The following is a 22,902-nucleotide window of genomic DNA, read 5'->3' on the forward strand; positions in this document are numbered from 1 at the left end:
GAGCCAGCACTGGCCACAGCCGAGAGCGCCGGGGAGGGTCCCGGTCCATGCTTACTCACCTTCTGTAGCGAGAGCCGCAGGAGGAGGCCGAGGGAGAGAAGAGGCAGAGATGCAGTTGGTTAGCAGTTGGCAGCTCTTCTGACCCCCGTTCCAAGCAGTGGTCTGTGGGGCTGCCTCCCCCCCCCCCCCCACCTGTCTGAGGTCTCTTCCTGGCCAGGCTGCCAGGAAGGTGTGGCAGCATTGCCACAAGGCTGCCTGCCCCTGGGCTAGCAAACCCCCGCCTAGCCCGCAGGTTGGGTGGCTGGTGAAGATGTGGGTTTGGGGTGCCTTGGGCTGGTGACGGGATGCACCTTGGGGCTCTCACCCGGGGAGTCACTCACCACAGTGGCGTCTACTTTGGGGCCGCCGTCATCCGCCACCACCGTCAAGGTGTAGAAGTCGCTTTTCTCCCGGTCCACCAGGCCCTTGACTGTGATCACACCCTGCGGGGAGGGTCCAGATGGGAGAGTGAAACAGTGCACCCACCCACCAGCCTGTCCCACCCCCAAGCAGTTCCCATGCTCTGGCCAAAGCAGACTCCTCACGAACCCCGCCACTCTGCCCGCTGTGCCACCCCACCCTCCCTCTGCCTGGCATAACCATTGCAATCCTGCTGCTCTCAGTTCCACTCAGACACCTCCCCTTCCAGGCAGGCTTCCTGCTTCCCCAGCCGGGCATGACCGCTCTTCTCCGAGCCCCAGAGACACTCCGTTACACCGCACTGCAGTCTGTCCACATCTTCCCGTGGGGGCTCTGACTTGTAGCTTTGACTATTCCTGCTTCTACCTCCAGCCTGAGAATGCTTTGAAGGCTGGGGAGGCTCTTGTTCATCTCTGTGCTCCCAACACGCCCAGGACAAGGCCCTGGGACACTGCAGGGATATTACCATGCCTATTTTCCAAGAAGGGATTCTTATAAAAGACACTGAAACAAAGATAACAAAGGGAGAGCCAGGCAGTAGATGAGAGCTGCACCAGGCACCGAGCTCATACTGGCTATTGCAATGAAGCACCCAATCCATTCTGGAGCTTCCTAACAGCCAAGGCAAAACCGGAAACACGATGGCCCGAATAGCTTTCATTATCTAGCAACAAGGATACCAGGATGCCTAGGTATAAACTTCATCTTACGCCTAAATACCACTAGAAAAGGGAATGTATTTCAGGGATGTTTATCTCAAAGATACTTTATGACCAAGAGGAGCGTGCCATGCACAGAGGAGGAGCTGGGTCAGTGCTGGCTAGCTTTACGAGGGTTGTGCTTCCTGCTCCTGGGGAGGGCACCTGCTGCCCCAGCCCCCCTCACCGTGTAGGCGTCTATCTTGAAGAGGGCTTTGGCCTGCGCGCTGGTGTAGGCGTCGAAGCGGTAGGTGATGATGTTGATGTTGTCGATGGAGTAGGCCTGCACCCGCACGATCTCGGTGCCCAGGGCCAGGTTCTCCATGATGGCGACCTCGTAGGAGGCGTTGGAGAACTGCACATCCTCGTCCAGCTCGTTGAGCAGGGTGATGTAGACGGTGCAGAAGCCCTGGTTGAAGGGGGGCGCCTGGTCCGTGGCGGACACGTTCATCAGGTAGCTGGTCTTGGTCTCGTAGTCCAGGTAGTCCACCGTGATGATGAGCCCCGTGCTCTCGTCGATCTCGAATTTCCCTTCGGCGCCCGACAGGATGCGGTAGATTATCAGGCCGCCGTCCCCTGCAGGAGGACGCAAGAGGCTGTGCCATCCCAGATGGCGGTGGCGCTTCCCAAGCTGCCCCCAGCCGTGGCCTACCCGGCGAGCACTGCTCCCCACCTGCAGGCTGAATCGCCCCAAGGGATGCAGCAGAGGACAGGGTGTCAAGGTCAAGGTCTATGTGGGCAGCAAGGCCCAGCACACGCTGTGGACCCCCTCTGGGGCCTGGTCAGGGCATGAGATGTGCCAGAGGGGGTTTGCTCCTGGAGCTTCAAAATTTAAGCTCAAGCACCTCATGTGGGTAATCAGACAAGACGGTGGGGAAATTAGGATCTCTGTAGTGGAGGGTGTTGATCTAAAAAGTGTTCGATCAACAGGGGCAGCATCCTCAGGGGTGACCGAGTCTTCATTCACCTTCTCCCGTTTCCCCAACTCCTTCCCCCGAATCCCTGGGTCTTGGAATATACCCTTCATCCAGGTGCCAGAGGCGGACTTCCTTGGCTGACGTCCCTAGACCAGTGGTCGGCAAACTCATTAGTCAATAGAGCCAAACATCAACAGCACAACAATTGAAATTTCTTTGGAGAGCCAAATTTTTTAAACTTAAACTTCTTCTATCACCACTTCTTCAACATAGATTCGCCCAGGCTGTGGTATTTTGTGGAAGAGCCACACCCAAGGGGCCAAAGAGCCGCATGTGGCTGGCGAGCCGAGGTTGGTTTGCCGACCACGGCCCTAGACTGACAGGGGAATGGTCCTGAAACCACTCAGGAAATCCCAGCCTCCCTTGAAATCATTTGCAAAAGTCTGAATGGATGTGCATTTTGGGGATCCACAGACTTGACTCATTTCTCAAAGGAATTCCTGATCCTTTGCACAGGTCACGGACCCCTGGGCCACGTGAGGTGTGGACCTCCACTGTGTAAATGGGAAAGCAGTCCACCCGAGAGCGTGCGGAGCACTTTCTCCCCCCACCCGCCCTGCGCCCAGCTTAGCGGGGGATGCTGACAAGTGGGCTGGGAGCCACCAGAACCACTGACATGGAGGAAGCGCAGGAACTGGGAAACGAGGAGCCATTCAGGGAGCCTCTCTGGGGGCAGCAGACCTTCAGGGAAGAGCTCCTCCCTGGCCCAGACGGCCAGCCCCCAGGAAGAGGAACGCAGTGACCTGGCACGCTCTTTCATTTTGCACCGCTAACTGTGGCCCTGGGGGAGCCTGACAGAACGCCGTCCTGTAGAACAGGGCACACCGCCCCTTGAGAGCCTGTGTGGCAGGCGGCGCCGAGGCTGGCTGGAGGAACAGGCCTCCCCAGCTTTCTGACAAGTCCTTCACCGCTCCCAGCCCTGCCCCGCTCCCAGCTGAAGGCTGCTGGGAGCGGCTGGGTGCTTCGATGATGAATCTGCACATTCCGAACTTGTGACCTCCCCCTCCTCTCTCCATCCCGCCCTCCTGGTCCTGGGCATCTGGTGAGGAAGCCACCAACACCGTCCCCTTCCTGGCCTGGGAGCTGCTGACTGGAGGGGGAGGGGAGAGCCCAAGAGTGACAGGCCCTGCAGGAGTGGGAGGGACTTAACTGGGGAGGGTCACTCTGGGGAACGGGACTCCCGGGGGCCCCTGCTGGCCTCACCGGTGTCTCGGTCTGTGGCTTTGACGACGATGACCGACGTGCCGATGCCCGCAGTCTCTCGAAGGGCCAGGCGGCTGTACTGCTGCTGTGTGAACACCGGGGCCTCGTCGTTGACGTCCTCCACGTACACGATCACCTAGGAGCGGCCGGAGGAGAAGGTCAGAGTGGGGGAGACCGGGAAGCCCAGAGCTGGGCTCCCCGGGCCAGAGTGTGTGGTCGCTGCTCTCCTGGGCCAGCTGGAGGCTGGGAGGAGAGGCAGGGGCTGCCTGGGTGTTGCCGCGTCCTCCCCACCTCGCACAGCACCTGGCATATGGCAGGTGCTCAAACATCATCTATTACGGAACGAACCTTGTCTTACTCTGGGCTCTACTACTAACCCTGCGGGAACCTGTGAGGAATTAGTGACTCTTCTGTGCCACCAAGTTCCTCAGTTATGGAACAGTAATATTGACATAATAACTCATGTCCCATGTCACTCCCAGGGTTGTTACGAAGACAAAATGCGCCAGGCCCTGGAAGAGTTTCAAAGTGACCCCATTCAAATACCAAAACGTGTCCGGGAGAACGGACAGAAAAGTGTTAATGGTGGTGGGCGCAGAGGGTGTCATTGCTCAGATTCTCAGGCCCCTTCTCCGGGGGCTCTCCCTGCCAGCACAGCCCCCACCAACTGCTGGGACCGCACACCCAGCCCTTCCCACTGACGGACAGGAGAGCAGCCTGGGTTCTCCGGCTTCCTGGGCCCCACTGGGCAGCCGGGGCGACGCCCAGGGCTCCCGTGGGGCTGAGTCACAGTTCCCCCGGAGCTCCTTGGCCGGTGCCTCTCCTTGCTGGTCCCATGACCCCTCCAGCTTTTCCTGGGGTCACTGCCTGCTAATCGCGTTCACGCCAATCCTTGTGGCAGGATCCGCTTCTGGGGCCCTGGCCCGCGACAGTGGCTATTTCTGAATTGCAGAATTATGCACAATGTTCATCATCCCTGCTTCTCTGCACTTGCTCATTTCTCTTTAATGAATACAGACGTCTTGCATAACAAAAACAGAATTTAAAGGGTGTTTACGAAGAGACGCCTATGACTAGAGATCAGCACATCACGCCCTTGTTTTTGCCATCCCACCTGCCCCTCCCCCAGGAGCCCAGGGCGGGGGTGGCCCAGCTGTGCTCTAAGGACCGGTGCGCTGGGGAGGGAGCTATTGGTGCTCAAGGAGCTGTGGGGAGGCCCAGGGCTCCTGCCTCGTTCTCAGATGGGGAAACAGGCCCGGAGATGGGGAGGAACTAGCCTAAGGCCTCACGGTAGCTGAGAGGGCTGGAGAGGGAGGGCGGGATCTTGTGGTTCCCAATCTACCAGCACCACTGCCCTTCACACTGCGCCGGGGGTAAGCTGGCCCAGAACCGGCGAGACAGCCTCCTTCCAGCCTGACAGACCCGGGCCCGGGCCCAGGCCAGTGCACTTGCTAGCAGGGTGCAGAGGGAGCCGACAGGGCAGGGCAGAGATGTACAGCACAGACTTCACATGTGGTCACAGCGCCGATGGTGGATGAGGCACGGACTGTCTGAGAGTACGGACGTTCGGTTTCCGATTGGTCACAGCCTCGGGGATCAGACCCACGGGGTTTAGCTGGGAACTGGCTGGAGAGAAGTGAGGGGCTTCTTTTGGCATAAGCAGATGGTGGAGAACTCTAGGGTGTGTGTGTGTGTGTGGGGGGGAGGGGCAGAGAGGCATATGAGGAAAAAAGTATCTCCTTCCCTGCTCCTGGAGCCCTGCTTAGTCATTACATGTTCACGCCCAGACACCCAGAACCCATATGCAAACTGCAGTGCCCACCCCAGAGCACAGCTGCTCAGGAGCCAGAACCTTCTCAGTTTGGCTTCCCCAGGAGTTTGGCTGGGGAGCCCGTGGGGGTGGCGGGGGGAGAGGGGGGCAGCTTTGGGGAAATTTGCATGGACGAGTTTCGGGAACTCTCTTTCCATAAACAGAAACTAACCATTCATCTTTCAAGTGTGAGCCTTCCCCTTCCCGGCCTGCTTATCCCAGAGGCCTTGAGGCCAAGGGTTGAGAGGAAAACAGGGCTAGTCTAGCGGAGGATAAAATGAGGGAGGCGGCAGAGCCTGGGTGTGGCCCGTCCGCCCTGAGGCTGGCTGCAAGCCGCTCTCCACTGGTTGGTTTGGTTTCAGCCTTGTGTTTTTTGGTTTTTTTTTTGCAGCAGAGACGGCAAAATGGTGTGTGGTTTACAAGCCTGAGAGACACAGATGTACAGGAAACACAGGTCTGCCAAGCTCTTGCTGAGCAGTTACTAAGCGACCAGGCTCCCTGGAGAGCCAGCCTCACTTTCTGTCCAGGACTGTGCCCTCCAACAGGAACAGGGCGGGAAGTGAGTGAGTGTGTGTGTGTGTGTGTGTGCATGCGTGCGAGCTCCTGCAATGTGCATGTGAGTCCCAGGTCCCCACAGGACTGTCTCACTCCGAGCTCCCCAGCCCTTCCCTCCCGCCGTCCCTGGTCTCTGAAGCGGGACCTGGAGAACGTGGACGGTCCCTGTAAACATCCCTGCTGCTGCTGGGAATGCAAATCCTGGGCCAAGCTGAAGTCAGCACTGTCCTCAGAAAGGCCCTGGTTTTCCTGGGGCTCACGTGGGGCGGGGTACTCCATGGGTCGCCTAGGGGGAGAAGGCAGCGGTGCTCTGAAGAGCCTTGTGTATGGACTGACTGCCTGGCCTGCCTGCCTGCCTGCTAGGAAGCCTGGCTCTGCCTTTACGGCGGGGTGACCCTAAAACACAATGGCCAATGCCCTTTTGCCTCAATCTCCTCATCTGTAAAATGGGCATAACCACAGTGTTTTATGATTTTTGTGAGGATCACACGAGTTCAGGTACATGAAGCACATAGCAAAGTGCCTGACACAGACTGAGCACGATGTGCGGGTTCCTAGGGAAGGGAGGAGCCGGAGGAGAAGGGTGGTGAGCCGGTGTGGCCTAGGCCCCACCCCGGCACTGATCTGCACCGCCTGGCTTTGATCTGTGCGACACAGTGCCCGGGGCGCTGCACACCATTTTGTTAAAAAACATTTCGGCTAAGAAAGGGCTGCAGCCACCATGCTGAGGCACCGACAACGACCAGCCCCGGAGAGGCCTCTGATTTTTCTTTGGGGTAATCCTCTTCTGCCCCTGGATGCGCTTTAGGCAGGACTGCTCACTTGGTCGGGGGTGGCTTCCTGACATCAAAACTTGACTGACACCAGGACAAAAAACAAAAATCAGAGATGATTCACCCTGCTTCTGGGAGGGTGAGGGGACCATAGGGGGGCTGTGGTTAGGAGGCATGCAGCCCAGGGAACCCCCAGAACTATGCTGACATCAGTCATTCTGTGGCCGGAGGTTGGTCCCACAAAGGGCAGGCTCTGACGTGACTGTGTGTGTCGTGGTGTGAATAAGCAATTCCACAGGCCTGCAGGTGAGCGAGGCCCTGGGGGACAGCCCGGGGGCGTATTCAGGTAACTGTGCTCCACTCTCAGTCACCAGGGCTCCGGAATTGCTCCCCGAAACCCCCAGGTGTAAAACCCCCAGGGGTCTGCCCCACTCTGCCATCTCCACTGGCGGCCAGATCTCACGTGGAAGGGCAGCCGCAGAACCAGGCTCCCCTTCCCCTGGCTTCCTGCAGCAGAGTTTCAGGGGCAGCAGGAGGAGGGGGCGGAGGCTGAGTCACCTGCCCCCCAGCCCTGCTGAGCGCTGGTGACCCCGGCAGCCTCTGCTCATTGTTTCCAGCTCGGGGAGGATGGGGGATGGGGGGTGGGCAGCGGCTGCAGATGGGGCCGATAAGAAGAGCGATGCTGTTCCACTCGATTCTGGTAAAAGTCCCTCCACCTGACTTTTCCCATCTCCCTCCCACTCTTCCCCTCGGGGTCTGACTCACTTTCCACCTGGTTAAAGGAAGGTGCTGTGAGCTGCTGAGCGTGCAGCGGGGTGACCTTGAGAGGTCATTTCAGCACCCCCCAGCCACTGGGCAGGCGAGGGCATAGACTGGCCCAGCCAGCGGGAATACCTGTGTGTCTGTTTTTGGCTGCTCAGGAGGATGAAGGTTGACTGGATTTTAGCTGCTAAGGGAGAGCCCACTGTGAGGGAGATAGGCAGACAAGAATACATGGGATGGGGCAGCTGGAAGAACTATGGGATCTTTGGGGGCCACTTTCCATGGAAAGAACACTGAACGTGGACTCAGAAGACCTGGGCTCTGAGGTCTGTCACTCATGCCTTTTCTGTGCCTCAGGCTCCTTGTTTCTAAGGGAAGTGGGCAACAGGTCCATCTCTGAGATCAGAGCGGGGAGATTTTCTTGGCTCAGGCTATCTATCGCGTTGCGTAGACCATAGCCCGTTAGCATGGTAAGGGCAGCTCCTTAATCCCACCATGGATGCCCCTTCCACATCTGGAGGAACGGAGGCTCAGAGAAAAATGATACATCTAAGATCCCAGGCTGGACACTCCAGCACCCTGGGGAGCTGGTCACTCAGAGCCTCAATCAGTGGCAGCCCTGCCCTGCCCTGCCCTGCCCCGCGCTCAGTGCAGGAGGTGACCCGGGGTGTTAGGCCCGGCTGACGGGCTGTCTGAGAGCCGCCCACCCCAGCGCACCCCGGACTCACCCTGACGGAGCTCCGCATGGGGCCCAGGTCGTGGTTGTAGGCCTCCACGATCAGCACGTGGGACGAGTCTTGCTCCCGGTCCAGGGGCTTGGGCCCCCGCATCAGGAGCCCGTCACTGACGTGGATGCGGAAGTGCTTGCCATCGTTACCTGTGCGGAGAGGCAGAGGAGATGCATGGGCTCTGTCCTGGAGCGGGAGCCTCTTGGGATTGTGGGGTACAGGAGGGGGACCCGGCCCCCTGAACGCTGATCCTGCCCACAGGTCTCAGGACATGGCCGCTGCCTCCTGCTGCCCTGCCTGACAGGACTGGAGGGGGTTGGTAGAAGTTTACTCTGTACCCTCCTTACAGGAAGCCTGGGGGACCCCTGTGACACTCCCCCACCCCACATCTGAAGTGTCAGTGGATTCAATATTTCAGAGGGGTCTGGGCACCACAGAAAGAGGAGCCCAAACCACATTCTCTGTGGGCGGGTGAAGCCAGGGTTTGGTGGACATCTCGGAGCTGGCCCACTGCCGTGCCCAAGTCCTGTGGTAACAGCACCCTGATTTTCCTCTGGGGATCCACCCTCCCTCCTCTCGGTCCACGAGCTTTGTGACTCATTTGGAGAAGCTGGGGGCACTGCCTTCGTGCCTAAGGCAACAGTGATGGTAAGGGATGGGCCCGTGACGCATGTTGGGCCATGACACTCTCCGGGGAGCTGGCCGCCGAAGGCCGTCCTGGTCCTCATGACCCCTCTGGAAGGTCGGACTGGAGGCCAGGTCTGGGCTAAGCTTACCTGCCTGTTCCCCGGTCCTCCGAGCACCTCTCTCCTGGGGAAGCTGGGTGCTGGCAGGCCCTGAATAGGGAGCCTCTGCTGCTGCAGACCGTACCCCTCACATACCGAGCCCTCATCTCTAACTGGCGCAGAGGACTGGCGAATGCCCCCGGTTCTTCCTTCTGGCTGCCCGTGTGCACAGGACTGGGGCTTCCTCAGTCCGGGTAGCCGAGGAATGCTCTGCCAAGGGACGGGCTGGCCCCTGCCACCCCACACCACCCACTCACCTTGCAGGATGCGGTACCACACGCGCCCAAACTCGCCCTCATCGGCATCGGTGGCCAAGAGCTGAGGAAGGAGGATATACAGTCAGCCCCCGAATGCCAGCCCCCAGGGGGAGAGAGGTTTGTGGAGTCCCTCTCCTTCCCTCTGCACCCCCCAGCCTGTCCCACCCCAGCCTGTGGCTTCCGCGGAGGCTGGGGTGTGGGATGGGAGAGAGACGTGTCTGTCTTTCCCGTCCCTCCAAGGACACCTGACTGACTCCATGCTGCCCTGCCCGTGGTGGGGGACCTCACCAGCTGTTCTCTGGTCCCCTCCAGGTTCTTGGGGAGGACCGGGAGAAGGTGGGAGGTGCGTCCAGGCTTGACTAGGTCAGCTCACACACCCACACGCCCCTCCGCCAGCCTTTGGAGCGCTCAGAACCTCGCCCAGCGTGGTGGGTTGTGTGGCTGCTTCTTGACTGGGTGACCCTGGCCAGGCCACAGCCCTTTAGGCCTCTGTGCTTTCACCTGAGGGGCTGGCTGAGATGGCTCCTGTCCTCTGAGGGATCGGACAGCCCTTGGAGGGCTCCCGTCCGACTGAGGCTGTGCAGAAAGTGCTTCTGTGGTCAGGGGCCAAGGCAGGAGGAAGCTGCTAAGGGCCCCAAACTAGGGCTCCGAAAAGGGGCTGGGCTCCAGGCTCAGGTCTGAGCAGAGCCACAGCTTCCCCGCGCTGTGCTTCTGGGAGCCTGGGGTTCCTTCATGGAGAAGCTGCCTGAGACTTAGGCTACTAAGGAGGCAGCTTGTTGCCAGGGAAGCTCTGGCTTCTGGGAAGAACGAAGGGTGGGGAGGAGCATGTGTGTGTGTGTGTAGGTGGTGGGAGTATGTGGGTGAGGGTATTTGTGGGGGTGGGGAATGGGAGGTGTATGCATGTGTGTGTGGGAGGTGTGTGGGGTGTGGGAGGTGTGTGGGGTGGGTGCATATGAGGCGTGTGGGTGAGATGTGTGGGGTGCGGGGTGTAGGAGTTGTGTGTGTGTGTGTATGTGAGGGGTGTGCGTGTGAGGTATGTGTATGTGTGTGGGGTGTGGGAGGTGTGTGGGTGTGTGTATGTGAGGTATCTGAGGTGTGTGTGGGTGTGACAGGTGTGTGGGTGTGTGTGTGTGTGGGGTGTGTGTGGATGTGTGTATGTGAGGTGTGTGAGGGGTGTGGGAGGTGTATGGAGTGTGTGTGAGATGTATGGAGTATGTAGGGTGTGTATGTGTGTGTGGAGTGTGTGGCATGTGGGAGGTGTGTGTGTGGGTGTAGGTGTATGTGAGGGGTGTGGGTGTGTGTATGTGAGGGGTCTTGGAGGTGTGCAAGGTATGTGAGATGTATGGGGTGGGGTATGTGTATGTGTGTGGGAGGTGTGTGTATGGGATGTGTGGGTGTATGTGAGGGGGGTGTGGGAGGTGTGTGTGTATGTGAGGTGTGTGTGGGGTGTGGGAGGTGTGTGTGTGGGAGGTGTGGGTGTATGTGAGGTGTGTGTGGGGTGTGGGAGGTGTGGGTGTGGGGTGTGTGTGTGTGTGTATGTGAGGTGTGTGAGGGTGTGGGAGGTGTATGTGGTGTGTGTATGTGTGTGGTGTATGTGAGATGTGGGGGGGGTGTGGAAAGTGTGTGTATGTGTGTGGGGTGTGTGTGTATGTGAGGTGTGTGGTGTGTGTGAGGTGTGTGGGGGGTGTAGGAGGAGTGTGGGGTGCAGGGAGAGCCACTGCCTGAAGGGTATCCAAGGCCCACATCCTGAGGAGCACAGCTGTGGCTTCCCTCCATCCTAGGCTTTCTGCCCTGTGATCTCTTTGACCTTTGAGAATGCCTTTCCCCCTTCCTTTCTCCACCTTCAGAGGAAAGCACTTTTCTGGAAAGATGAGGGAGGAGCCTGGAAGGGGAGAGGCCCAGAGACGGAGGAGGGGAGAGGGGCCTCCGGACTCCCAGGACCCCCCTCCCTGCCTGCTCCCGCCCCCTGCGCCCCCTCTCCCGGGTAACCTGGATGCTGGCAGGCCCTCAATAGGGGCCGCTGGCTGCTCAGACCATACCATTCCAGCGCCGCTGGGGGAAGGTGAGAGCCTCGGGGCGAAGAGGCATTGAAACCTCCCCTCCCCCCCAGTGCCCCCCCGCGCCCCGCCCCCAGGGGGCTCCCAGGAGAAGGTGGCAGGGCCCTGTGGAGGCCAGGAACAGAGCTCCCCCACCCTCTCCCAGCCCAGTTGCCATCCCTACCCTCCTGGTGTCCCCTCCCCCAGGCAGGGCCCAAACTCTGGTACACAAAGCCAGGCCCTGCTGGAGAGTGAAGGAGGTGACCCCCTCTGCCCGGCCTGGCTGACGGGGGGCACGGCCCTGCAGAACCCAGGGCGAGTGGGGGCCGCGGGGGGCACGGGGTGCTCCACCTGGGACAGCTGAGAAGACCCCCCACCCTGCTTGGCTCGGGACTGCAGAGGGCTGGCTCTGAGGTCAGTGCCGGGGGACCGCGGGAGGTCTGGGGAGGAAAGTGGGGGTGTGAGGCTGAGCTCAGACTGGGGAGGCCCTCCACTTCTGTGGAGCGTGGAAGGCCTATGGGGGCAGCGGCTAGCCCGAAGCCAAAGAGCCACATGTGCTCCGAGGCCCTGCTCTATGGAGCTCTGAGGTGAGACAGAAGGTTCTGGACTGAGCCTCAGAGCTATGGCCAGTGCGGGGAGATTACATGCCTCGGTCAGGCAGAGGCCTCCTTTTCCGGAACCCGCTGGCCTGGCTGGTCAGGGGGGCACCGAGGGGCCTGGCAGCTGCCTGGCGTGTGCCCAGGGAGGGGGCTTGGTGCTCTCAAGCATGTGGGATCTCTTGCTTCCAAGGGAATGACTCAGGTGCTAGTCACAGCCTCATGGGTCTTCATTACAGTGCTTCCCATGGACAGGAGCCAGGGCTTGCTTTGCTGGCCCCATCAGTTCTCCAGACCCACATGCAGGCCTCAGAATAACAGCGGGATTAGCGGGACTGAGACATCTCCCTCGTCAGACCGTGCTTTTCCTGCTCCCAGCCAAGCAAGGCCCACATGCTCCTGGACAAAGCAAGCCCAGCGGGACGAGTGAAGGGAGGCGACCACTCTGCCCAGCCCGCCAGGGTGGGATGAGGGACAGCCAGTTTTTTCCCCATGGGAGCTGGCGGTGGGCATACGCCATCTGTCCTCCATGCTGAGATTCAGGGAAGGGACAACCCATGGCCAGTGTGCCCTGCAGGCATCGCCTGGAGGTCTAGCTAGATGGCAGCTAGATGGGCATCAGAGTTTCCAGCTGGGAGCTGGGAGGGGTCCCGTTCCGCCTGGAAATGCTGGAAGGAGTGGTGGCAGGGAGTGGGCACGGAGCAGGGTGGAGTGCTCTGGGTGCCCTTAGTCGGTCCGGCACAGGCCAAAGCTGTAGGCAGCAAGAAGTTGGTCCTATGGTTGCTGGTGAGTGCCTGGGTGGGGACTGGGGTTGGGGGTCTGGAGGTGGGAGCGGGTGGCCCTCTCTACTTCCTCCTGCTGCTGACAGGGACCCTCTGCAGCCACCTGCAGTGCATCCTACGGCTGAGAGTTAGACTGGGCTGCATGTTGGGGAAAGAAGGGAAATCCGCTGCCCCCAATCTCACCGAAGTCTCCAAGAGCAAAGAGTAAGACATGGTTGTTATTGGACCATCCTTGGGGATTTCCTGTCCTGAGTTTGTAGGAATCAGAGATCACAAAGGCTGGCTCGCAGAGCTGGATGTAGCCAGCTGGTATGTTTTGCTTGGCCTGCTGTAGTGTTTTCAATGTTTGAAAATGCATTCCAAAGTGTTTGGAATCGGGCTTGCTTAGCCCCCACGCCTCTCTCTCTCAATCTCGCGTTAACCGAATTCGAATTCGTTGCCAACACTGAAACATCAGGAAAGTTTGCCTAAAAATCCAGATTCCTGGCTTCTCTTGGAGAACTGGAAGGGCCCACCGCACTGGGCCTGCCTCTGGCATTCCACCAGCCTGGCCCAGACCCTGCACCCCCAGAGGCACCTCACCTACCCAGCTGTCCTCCGCTCACACGCTACCCACCAGCCTGGCTCTGCAAGCAGCGGAATTGGACCGTCTGCGGTGCTCCCTCTAGTGTTATTCTCTGTGATGACAGGTGGCTGGTGTCTGTGTGGGTTCCGAGCCCCACCCTGTCAACTCCGTGTTCTCCGTGGGTTCTGTCCCACCTGTTCTCAGAGCAGCTCTGTGAGCCCTGGGAGACGGTGGGGAGCCAGAGGACTGGCAAGGGCCTGGGGCCAGGAGCCAGGAAACCTGGTTCTGGCCTTTACGTGGTCACTGGCTCAGTGTGTCCTGGGCCTGGCCTCAGTTCACTGGCCATGGGAGAGCCGGGCTGTCTCGGGGAGCACCATGGGGCCAGGCAGGTGGCGTGGGGCGTGCAGTGGGCCTGGGGGAGGGTGGCGAGTGGGGGGCCAGGGCCTTATCTAACGGAGGCAGCTGCTGCTCAGCCCCGGCCACTGCGTGCCAGGCACAACTGGCCTCAGATTGCCAGTGGTGAAATTTGGAAATTTCCAGAGATGTAAGATGTCCAGATAGTTATGTGAAATCTCTCTCTTTTTTTTTTTTTGGTTGTTTGCGGTTTTTAATCACAATTTAAATTTATAAAAATACTGCAAGAGCCAACCGAAACACACCGGTGGGCCCCTCATTTCAGCCTCGGCAGAACTGCTAGGCTCTCTGCGTCCCACACTCCAGGACTCATTCCCGCTCACAGAGCAAGTTATTGAAGAGCTGGTCTTAGATCCCAGGTTTTCAGGTCTAAGACTCTATTGTGATTCGTGAGGATTGATTTTAAAATTCCTGGCTTCTCCACTGCCGGCAGGAGTTCAGGCCCAGCTCCACCGTTTTCCCGCTGTATGACCTGAGCCTGTCGCCTCCGGGGGCCTCCCTGTAAAATGGCTGTGATGCGACCTGCTGCTGGTTTAGCAGCGCCCAGCCCCCTCCCCTGTCCCCCTCCTCAGGCCTGGGTCCAGCTGATTTACCTCTGAGCTTCCGTCCCATTCCCGTTGCAGGAGCCATGAGCACAGAGGGCCCCGGCCCCGCCGCAACCGGCACTCCGGGGAGCCCCGTGGAGGCAGCGGCCCCGCTGCCCGTGCTCATCACCGTGGCCTGCATCTTCCTCCTGCTGGCCTTCTGCCTGCTGTTCCTGACCCTCTGCAAGCCGGCTGCCCTGGACCCCCGCCCTCCGGCGCGGGAGCGCATGCCCCACCACCCCGGGAGCCCCAGCGAGCCCCAGCTCCGGCTCTGGACGCGCCTGGGCTCCCTGCGCCGCTCCCTGCACAGCCTCCGGCGGGGCCGGTCCGCCCCGCAGCGCTCACAGCCGGACCACGACGGCAGCCACGGCTGGCACTGCACGGAATCTACCGAGATATGACAGGCTGCCGCCACCACCAGGCATCTAGCCTTGGACCACCCTCCCTCGGACACAGCCTGGCACCACGGGCTGCGGGAAGACAGTGCCCCAACCCCCTGCGTGCCCAGGCCCAAGGCCTTTCCCAGGAAGCCCTGGGGGAACACCTTCCTCCCTGCAGGCCCGCCCGCTGCTGCTGCTGCTGCTGAGACTGCTGCCTGGGGTGGGAAGCAGCAGCCTGGACCCTGGGCTGAGGCTCTGGAGACAACAAGCTGGACCCCAGGGTCCCTCTCTGGCCAGGAGGCCCCCATCGCCTCCAGGGAGCAGGGCCTAATTCCCAAAAGGAGGCATGTCCTCCCTCCACGGCCAAACCCAGCTCAGATTTCAGTGCAAGTTGCCAAATGGCTAACGGTTCCCTCCAGCCAAGTCTGAACCGTTGACAAGGCACTGCTCTGCCCTGGACCCCACTCAGGGCCCAAGGCAAAGGGGAACCCAGAGACCCCTCGCCTTTCCTGGGCCCTGTCAGCATTGCCCAGCAATCCCTGGCAGCAGCTGCACCCTGCGGTAGACCAGATGCCTGGGTGCCCGCTGAGGGAGGGTGATGGTGAGGGAGGGGGAGTGAGTGAAACTCCCAATACTGACCAGCCAATAGCAACCTTGGCTGCCCGCCTTCAACGCACCCGTGTGGTTGGGATGGACCAGGAAGAGGCCGAGAATGGGGTAACCACTCCCTGCAGAGGCCAGGCCGGTTGTGTCAGAGTGGCAGGAGGCATGCCAGCTACTGAAGGTGATGCCACCTGGGCTCCGTGGACACATCAGAGTGGTTCCATGCCTCACCCAGGGAACACGGCGGCCTCTCCTCAGTGGGAGGGTCCAGCTTTCTCCAGGACAGTTGTGGGACTTACAGCCCGGACCACAGTGGGGTTCTAGGTTTTGGGTGATTGCTTCATTGCCTGGCTACCTGTCTAGGCAATCCCACTGAGGACAGGCTTCTCAGAACCTCTAACTCTTCCTTCTCCTCCCAAAGCCAGGGCTCTGTGCCGTGGTTGGCTCCCACACTTGGAGAATGGGCAGAGGGGGTCTGAGGGGCCGGCCACGGGGCTGCCCACCTCCCCCTGCTATGACCCACAGTGCAGCTGGCCAGGTCTTCTTAAAGACTGAGCTCTGGTTCCACTCCTCCCAGCTCCCACACCATCACCGCTCCCTAGTGCTGGCTGGACAAAGGCCGCGCCTCGGTCTGGTGCTCGGCACCGGGAACTGGCTCTGAACTACTATTCCAGCCTTATCTGGACCCAGGACATCGCCTGTCCCCGGGCTGTGCCCCCCTCAGGAAGCCCCCCTGCTCTCCAGCTGAAAGTCACTGTGGCCGGAACCGCCCGACTCTGCACCTCTGGAGGGAGGACAGGGATCACGGCCCGTTGGCCGTGTGAATCATCCTTGTCTGTCTGTGTCTCTTCCCTCCTACGTGCTGGGAGCTGACAGAGGGCAAGACTGGGCCCAGTCCCTCACTCGGCTCCACCTGCTGGGGCCCGAAGAATGGGACTGGTTACTGAGTGACGGGAGGGCACACCCAGTCTGGGTACATCCACCGGCCCCCAAAGCCTACGGAGTCCTGTCCTCCCTCAGACGCCCCAGGGAGCAGCTCTCTCCACACGCAGGCCCTGTGGAGAGGCTCCTGTGTCCTTCCTCCAGTGTCCTGCTTGGACAGGAGCTTCCGGGAGAAGCTGGTGCCTGCCTCTGCCTCTCTCCCTGAGGAATGGGGGGAACAGGGCTGCCCCACAGGGCTGGCAGGTCTAGGACTGGTCTGAGTAGCGTTGTGTAATAGAAACCAATCCTTTGGGTTTAGAAAGTGGGGTGGGCCTCCTCCCAACAGGCTGTTCCCCCCTCCTACCTCATCCCTCGCCTCCTTGTGACATCCCAGGATGAGTTCCTCCTACAGCCAGTCCCCCAGGCCACCCCCTGGCCAGTGCCCTGCTTGGCACCAGATGTTCTCTTCCTGGAGACCAGGGGTGGGAGTGAGGCTGCCATGAGGGAGAAGGAAAGACTGGGGATGGGGAGGGGCCCTCGGAGGCCTGGTCATACCCCTGAGTGGCAGGTATTTGGCCAGCGGGGAGGGGCTCTCCAAGCCCCCAGAGGGAGAGAACCTGCCTCTTTCAGTAACCAGCCAGGCTCTGTAAATCCCTGTGGTTTTCTGGATCTTGGTGTCTCTGAGCACCAGCACCCTGCTCCCAGCCTTCCCAGTCCCTGGGCAGCATGGCGGGTGCACTCCCAGCCTCCCAAGCCCAGCGCCTGGCGCAGCGGGCAGGCCCAGTTTGGCTGTGTTTGGCGCAGCCTCGCAGCCGGAAACCTTGCAGCGGATGAAGACGGTCATTCATTCCCGGCCTCCCTCCCCGCCCAGCGCAGAGGCCTCCGGGTGCTGGGGAGGGCCCGGCCCCCCTCCAGGCCCTCCTTCTCCCTCTGTGTCTGCTCCCTTTCTTCCTGTGCCTGGTGCGTCCCCGGAGAGGAGCTCCGGCCAAGGGCCCGTGAAAGCCACTCTGTTCTGGGCAGCGCTGGGCCCTGGCTCCCTCCTCAGCTCCTTCCTGGGAAAAAGCGAGCAGGCCATCTCCTCTCCGCTCTGAAAGGCCCGCCTGGGAGGGCAGGACCAGGCTGTGGGGAGGAAGGGAGACGAGGGGGCCGATGCCCTCCTTCTGTGTTTTGGGGTGGAGCCAGGGCCCTGTCCTCGATGACATAGTAACCTGGGGTCCTCCTCTGTCCCGGGAGGAGGGGGCCTGGGTCCCCCTTCCCCACAGCACTGGCTACTCTCGGGGCAGCAGCTGGGCCCACTCCTGTTTCTGCCCCTCCCCGCTGCGATGCCACGGGGCATGTGCACTCAGGCCCGAGTGTGGCCCTGCCTGCCCCGGCCCACCGGCCACACCCACCTGCACGATGCTGTGGCCCTCGGGGATGTCCTCGGGGACGCTGGCCTCATAGCTGCTCTGAAGGAAGATGGGCCGGTTGTCGTTCACGTCCAGGACCGTGACGAACACGGTGGCGGTGCCGGTGCGCCGCTTGCCCACGGGGCCGTTGTCTGTGGGAGGGGACGGAGGATGGGCTGTGGGCAGCGGCCTGAGGGGCACGTTTCCTGGGCACGTGCCCTGCGCGCCCCAGCCACGGTGGCCCGTGCGGGCAGCTCTTTTCCTCTCTAGCTTAGGAATGACACTAACGACATCTAACACGTCCCTCAGTCTCTCCAGCAGCCTGTGAAGCAGGCGCTGTGGCGATTACTTCCGCTTCACAGAGGAGGGAGCGGAGGCGTGAAGTGGCTGAATGGTGGCCCCCAAAGACATGCTCATGCCAAGTCCCTGGGAACCTGTGAATGTCAGCTTATTGGGAAAAGGGTCTTTGAAGAGGTGATTGGGGTTAAGGATCTAGAGATGACACGTCCTGGATCATCAGGTGAGCTATACGTCCAATGAGAGGGTCCTTCTCAGAGAAAGGCAGAGGGAAAGCTGAGAGAGGGGAAGGCCCCTTAGGTGGAGGGAGAGATTGGCACCAGCAGAGTCAAGGAAGGGTTCTCCCTGGGGACCAGGGAGGGAACATGGCCCTTAATTTTAACTCCTGGCCCCAGAGCCACGAGGGGATCCATTTCTGCTCTTTGATGCCACCGACTCTGTGGTACTTTGTCACTGCAGCCCCAGGAACCAGAGTCGGGGACTGAGGTCACAGACCCAGCTGCTGTCAGGCGGGCCCGCCTCAAGGCCGCTGCCCTCCGCCATACACAGTGGATGGGCAGAGTGTGGCCTAGTGACACTAGATCTGGGTTCTCAAGAGAAATTGAACTTGAGCTTTTAAATAAAGTCTGACTTTTAAGTGTTCACAACTGTCATTCGATATGAAACACGAGATGGGTCAAACATGCTTAAGGAGTAGACTTGGGCTGTGGGTCCGCTGCACTCCGGGATGTAGGGCCTGCTGGATTGCTAAGGAAGCTGGGGTCCTCCCCCTTCAGCCCCTGCAGGACCTCCGGGGCTGGGGAGGTGGCCCAGCCTCAGGGCAGCTGTTGAGTCATTCTTCCTGGAGGAAGGAGCTGTATGTCTCCGCAAGGACAGTCACCCAGGGCTCCTCCCAGGCTTCCCCTGGGCAGGAGGGTTGCCCAAGGGCCAGTGGTGAGCCTTCCCCAGGCCAGCCGACACGTGCTGGGATGCAATCGCCCAGCCTGAGTCCTCTCATCCTCCCACCGCCCTGGGGGTCCCGCCTACTTGCCCCGGCTGGGGACAGTGTGAGGCCCATAAAAGGCCAGAGCTGAGCCCTATCCTGCTAGCCAGTGCTTGTCATGAAGGCTGGACTCAGTGGGGATGATGGGTCCCCAGAGGGCGGGGTGGCTGCCCAGGGTGGAGGAGAGCAAGGCAGAGGGAGGATGTGTGTGGGCATGGCAGGCTGGGGAGGGACGGCGGCTGGAATGAGTGAGGCCAGAGAGCACATTCCCCTTCCACCCAGAGCTCAGTGCAAACTCGAACTGGGTGCCTCTGGGAGGCCCGGGCCAGCGGGGAGGCCAAGGTCTCATGCCCTCCTCCTACCCAGAGCCCTCAAGGGCTCCTACTGTCTGGAAACAAGGCCCAAACTTCCAGCCTAACATTTAGGCCTCCATTGCTGCCCCTACCTGGTCGCAGTCCCTTCCCTAATATATGCCACACTAAAGAGCGTGTGCATGCGAGCGCACGCACACACACACACACACACACACACACACGGCTCTGTCCCACCTCTAGGCCCTTGCATGAGCAAGCTCCTCTGCCTCAAATGCCCTCCTTGTACTGAAACCTCACCTGGCCCTCAAGCTGGTGGTGGGCATGCCCACTTCTCCCTGTAAGCACCATCCTGCCCTCAAGTAAGTCCATGCCCTGAGATGGCGCCAAGAACACCGTTCCTGACTCTGAGGCCTGGGGTTCCAGGTGGGTCTGACTGCCCCCAGCTCCCCAGCTCCAGGAACTGCGATTTAGGCCTAAGCACCAGGACACCTCACCCCCCTGTCCATGACCAGGGGTTCCACGGGGGCAGGTGGAACGAATCACAGCTCCTCCCAGGCCTCCGCTGGGGAGACGGGGAAAGACACAATGCTGTCTCCTGCTGCTACATTTGAACCCAAGAGGACTGAGGCCGGGGCGGCAGCAGCAGTTTGTCTCCATGTGAGGCAGAGGCAGAGCCAGGCCACAGAGAGAGACTGAGGCCCGGTGGCATCGCCTGAGCCCCGGATCGTCATACCCGAAGCTCCATCTACCTCCCCGTGGACTGGTTCTGTGCGCTCCCATTCCTGAAGTCAGTTTATTTTAAAATGTGCAACTAACTGATCCAATGGTATTCCCTGATGCCACCTCCTCCAAGAAGCCTTCTTTGGTCTCCCCCCTCCCCCACCACATTTCCACCACCCTTTGTGCAGCCGCTCTCGGGTCGTCCCTTCTCCTGTCTGCTTGTTCGGCCTGGCTCTGCAGTGATGTGTCCACCTGCTGGTCTTTTTCTTGGCTCCCATGTGACTCCTCCCACAACACCATCTTAGTGTTGTGCATATAGCACCGGCACCGGGCCTCATGCCTGTGAAGTACTCATAACATGTCGATGTCTAGCCGCCCTTTCTCCACTGGCATCAGGGCAGAACCGTTGGCTCAGGGTCTGAGGCCCCACGTGAACTCTGCCTGGCGCGGCCATGTGTGGTGTGCGGGGAGGGCCGGTGCGTACCGATGGCCTCCAGGACGAGTGTGTACGCGGCCGTGGTCTCCCGGTCCAGGTTCACCACCGTTCTCACAACGGCGTCACGGTAGCCAACGCTGAACTTCCCATCTATGTTTCCTCCTGCGGGCAAGAGAGAAGGCAGCTGTGATCAGGAAACAGGGCTCCTGGCTCGGGAAAGGGAGGGGGCACCCCACCTCTGCTTCTGAGCCCCAACCAGGAGGTGGTCCAGGGACGAAAGGCTGTGCTGCCCCCTGGGCGCTGCCTGAGAGCAGGGTTCTGGGGGGCTCTGATGAGGGTGTGGCCTGAGTGGGCTTAGGCGGGGGTGCGAATGCCTGAAATTTGTTGAACACCTACTGTGCGCCGTTCTGTTTTGTGTACACCATCACTGTCTCCATGTCACAGACAAGGGCATGCTCCTTTAATGAGGTTACCTGCGGTGCCCTGGGTTAGTCACCTCTTTGGGGTGTGGGACTCCAGTCCAGCCCTCTGCTCCCCAGCCCGTGTCCTTCACCAGTCGGTTACCTGCCTGTCCCATAGGAGTGTCTGAGCAGTGAGGCTGGGCTGGGCCTTTTAGATGTGGCTGGGTCTTTGGGGCATTCTCCAGGTCCCTGACCTCGGGTTCTCTGAGGAGGGGGTCCCAGAGGCTCGAGTGAAAAGCACGGGCAGGTGGGCAGCAGACAGGTGCTACTGAATCCTCCTGAGTTCTGGGGCAGTGGGGAGTGTGAGGTCTCTTTCCTGAGGGAGCCAGGAGCCAGGAAAGGACTGCAGAACAGTGTGGGGACCTCTCCTCTGCTATTGGCAGGCAGTGCAGTGCTCTGGGCAGCAGAGGGCGCCACTGCACTGGATTTGAGCTACCTGGGACCAGGACACTGCAGGCTCCTGGAAGAAGGTGCAAAATTAAAATCCGAGAAACCCAGGGCTGGAGGGCTCTCAGGTGAGCAGGAACAGGCCACCTCAGGGAAGTCTTCCTGGGGGCTGGTGCCACACGCTCCTTCGTTCTGACATGATTGCCCCTGGAGGAAACGCCCTGCCTTCAAGCCTCCAGTATCGGCTCCTCAGTCTGGCTCTGAGGAGGCAGAGGAGGAACTAAGACACAAGCGGTGCTGGGTCTGAACCATGGCTGGTACCGTGTGGGGGTCTTGATAACTGAGCCTCCCCAGGACAGTCTGGAGGACCAGACTGGGAGGAGTGGGCCTTAGGGGTGGACCCTTTTATGGAGGGGAAGGAGGGAAAGCATCTGAGAGGGAGAGGCTGGCGGCTGGGAGGTCATCTTAGTGCAGCAAGTTGTAGATGGGCCATGAGCCCGGGCTTCCTTTAGGAGAGGCTTCAGGGACACTGGTGTGAGTATTGTAGTTGTGTGCACACATGTATGTGCATATGAACATGTGTGTGTCATGGCTGCAGGAAGACTGAACCAGTAAAAGGGCCAAGGGAGGGCTCAGGAATGTGAGAGAGCTAGCCCCCACCCGCACACATGCCAGCACCTCTCAGACACTCCATCGACTGAAGAATGCGGGGACACTGCTCTAACCCAGAAATGGCTAACACATGGCATGTCGCCTCCACAAAGCCTATGTCATGGCAGACATCACTAATTGATCACGACTCCCTTTCACATGGCTCTTCAGTGGTGGCAACTTGACATGCTGAGCTAAAACTATCTCATTTAGAGATCTAAACCATCTGCCTCTAAATGGATGGGAACCCTCTTCCTAAGTGAAGGGCCCCCGGGGAAAGACAAGGCCACATTCCTCCAGTCTGCTTCGTCACCCCAACATGGGGTGGGGTGGGGAGCATGGCTCCTCCCAGGAGCCACTGGTTCCACCGCCCTCTAGACCAGTGGTCGGCACCCTCATTAGTCAACCGAGCCAAATATCAACAGTACAAGCATTGAAATTTCTTTTGAGAGCCAGATTTTTTAAACTTCAACGTCTTCTAACGCCACTTCTTCAAAATAGACTCGCCCTGGCTGTGGTATTTTGTGGAAGAGCCACTCTCAAGGGGCCAAAGAGCCGCATGTGGCTCGAGAGCCGCGGTTTGCCGACCACTGCTCTAAACTGAACCTTGGTTAAGTCCTCTCACCCCTGGGGACCCAGCTCCAAAGCCCTTGGGCAAAGCCGAGAGCAGATCCTCAGGGAGGCTCCAGCAGGGGCACACCTGGTGGCTGGCCTGGGTCCCTTCCCCGCCCTGGCCCCGGCCCCGCAGCAGAGCAGCCGGAGGGTGGCGGCAGGGCACCTGTGATGAAGTAGCTGAGCTCGGCGTTGAGGCCCACGTCGTTGTCCGTGCAGTTCAGCCAGACCACGCGGAACTCCCGCGGCACGTCCTCGGACACGGACACGTTGTACACGGCCGGGAAGAAGGTGGGCGTCTCGTCGTTCACGTCCAGCACTGCGGGCAGAGGCGGCACACGGGGCTGGGCCTGGCTCCCTGGCCAGCCTACCTGGCTCCACGGCAGCGGCCCCCACCACAGGCCGATGGGAAATGGGTTCCTAGGAGTCAGCACCTCCCGGTCGTGCGCCGAGGGCCCCGGGCTGGCTGGGCCAGGACAGAGCTGACCAGAACCCCACACCCTTGGGCGGCCCCTGTTCCTTGGGGGCTGCTGCTCATTCTGTCCCAGGGAGCTGGCCATCTCTTGCCCATTACATTCGACACTTATTTCAGGGCTTATTCCTGGCCCTCTGGCAACAGCTCGTCAGTGTACCAGTTCCGTTCCGAAAATTAAAGGTGTAGCCGGAGTGGTTGAGAGTGGTGGCCCTCCTGGCCCCACCTCGATAGAGGGCGGAGACTGCGGGCATTACGGAGGGGGCCGAGAGCCGAGGGGAGGGGGCATCTCAG

General features: G+C 60.3%; 2 protein-coding genes across 4 annotated transcripts in view; one reads left to right on the forward strand and one right to left on the reverse strand.

Annotated features, from left to right (window-relative positions):
• The window catches only part of CDH23 (cadherin related 23), a 387,029-nt gene that overhangs the window by 79,734 nt on the left and 284,393 nt on the right, over positions 1-22,902 (reverse strand). For all 3 annotated transcript variants that reach the window (XR_006741668.1, XM_036438196.2, XM_045581750.1), the window contains exons 26-34: positions 22,303-22,455; positions 20,074-20,187; positions 17,280-17,428; positions 9,008-9,068; positions 7,966-8,114; positions 3,338-3,473; positions 1,345-1,733; positions 381-482; positions 60-62 (exon numbers count right to left, since the gene is read on the reverse strand). Coding sequence is in view for 2 of the 3 variants with exons in the window: in XM_036438196.2 (XP_036294089.1) it covers positions 60-62; positions 381-482; positions 1,345-1,733; positions 3,338-3,473; positions 7,966-8,114; positions 9,008-9,068; positions 17,280-17,428; positions 20,074-20,187; positions 22,303-22,455 (1,256 nt within the window). In the remaining variant the exon portion in view is untranslated. The remainder of the gene's footprint in view (positions 1-59; positions 63-380; positions 483-1,344; positions 1,734-3,337; positions 3,474-7,965; positions 8,115-9,007; positions 9,069-17,279; positions 17,429-20,073; positions 20,188-22,302; positions 22,456-22,902) is intronic.
• On the forward strand, positions 11,707-18,215 carry CUNH10orf105 (chromosome unknown C10orf105 homolog). The gene is made up of 2 exons (XM_036438212.2): positions 11,707-12,425; positions 14,024-18,215. The coding sequence occupies exons 1-2, from the start codon at positions 12,251-12,253 to the stop codon at positions 14,383-14,385; spliced, it is 537 nt and encodes a 178-aa protein (XP_036294105.2). The 5' UTR covers positions 11,707-12,250; the 3' UTR covers positions 14,386-18,215.

The sequence above is a fragment of the Pipistrellus kuhlii genome, unplaced genomic scaffold (assembly GCF_014108245.1).
Source record: "Pipistrellus kuhlii isolate mPipKuh1 unplaced genomic scaffold, mPipKuh1.p scaffold_m20_p_15, whole genome shotgun sequence".
Classification (NCBI taxonomy): Eukaryota; Metazoa; Chordata; class Mammalia; order Chiroptera; family Vespertilionidae; genus Pipistrellus; species Pipistrellus kuhlii.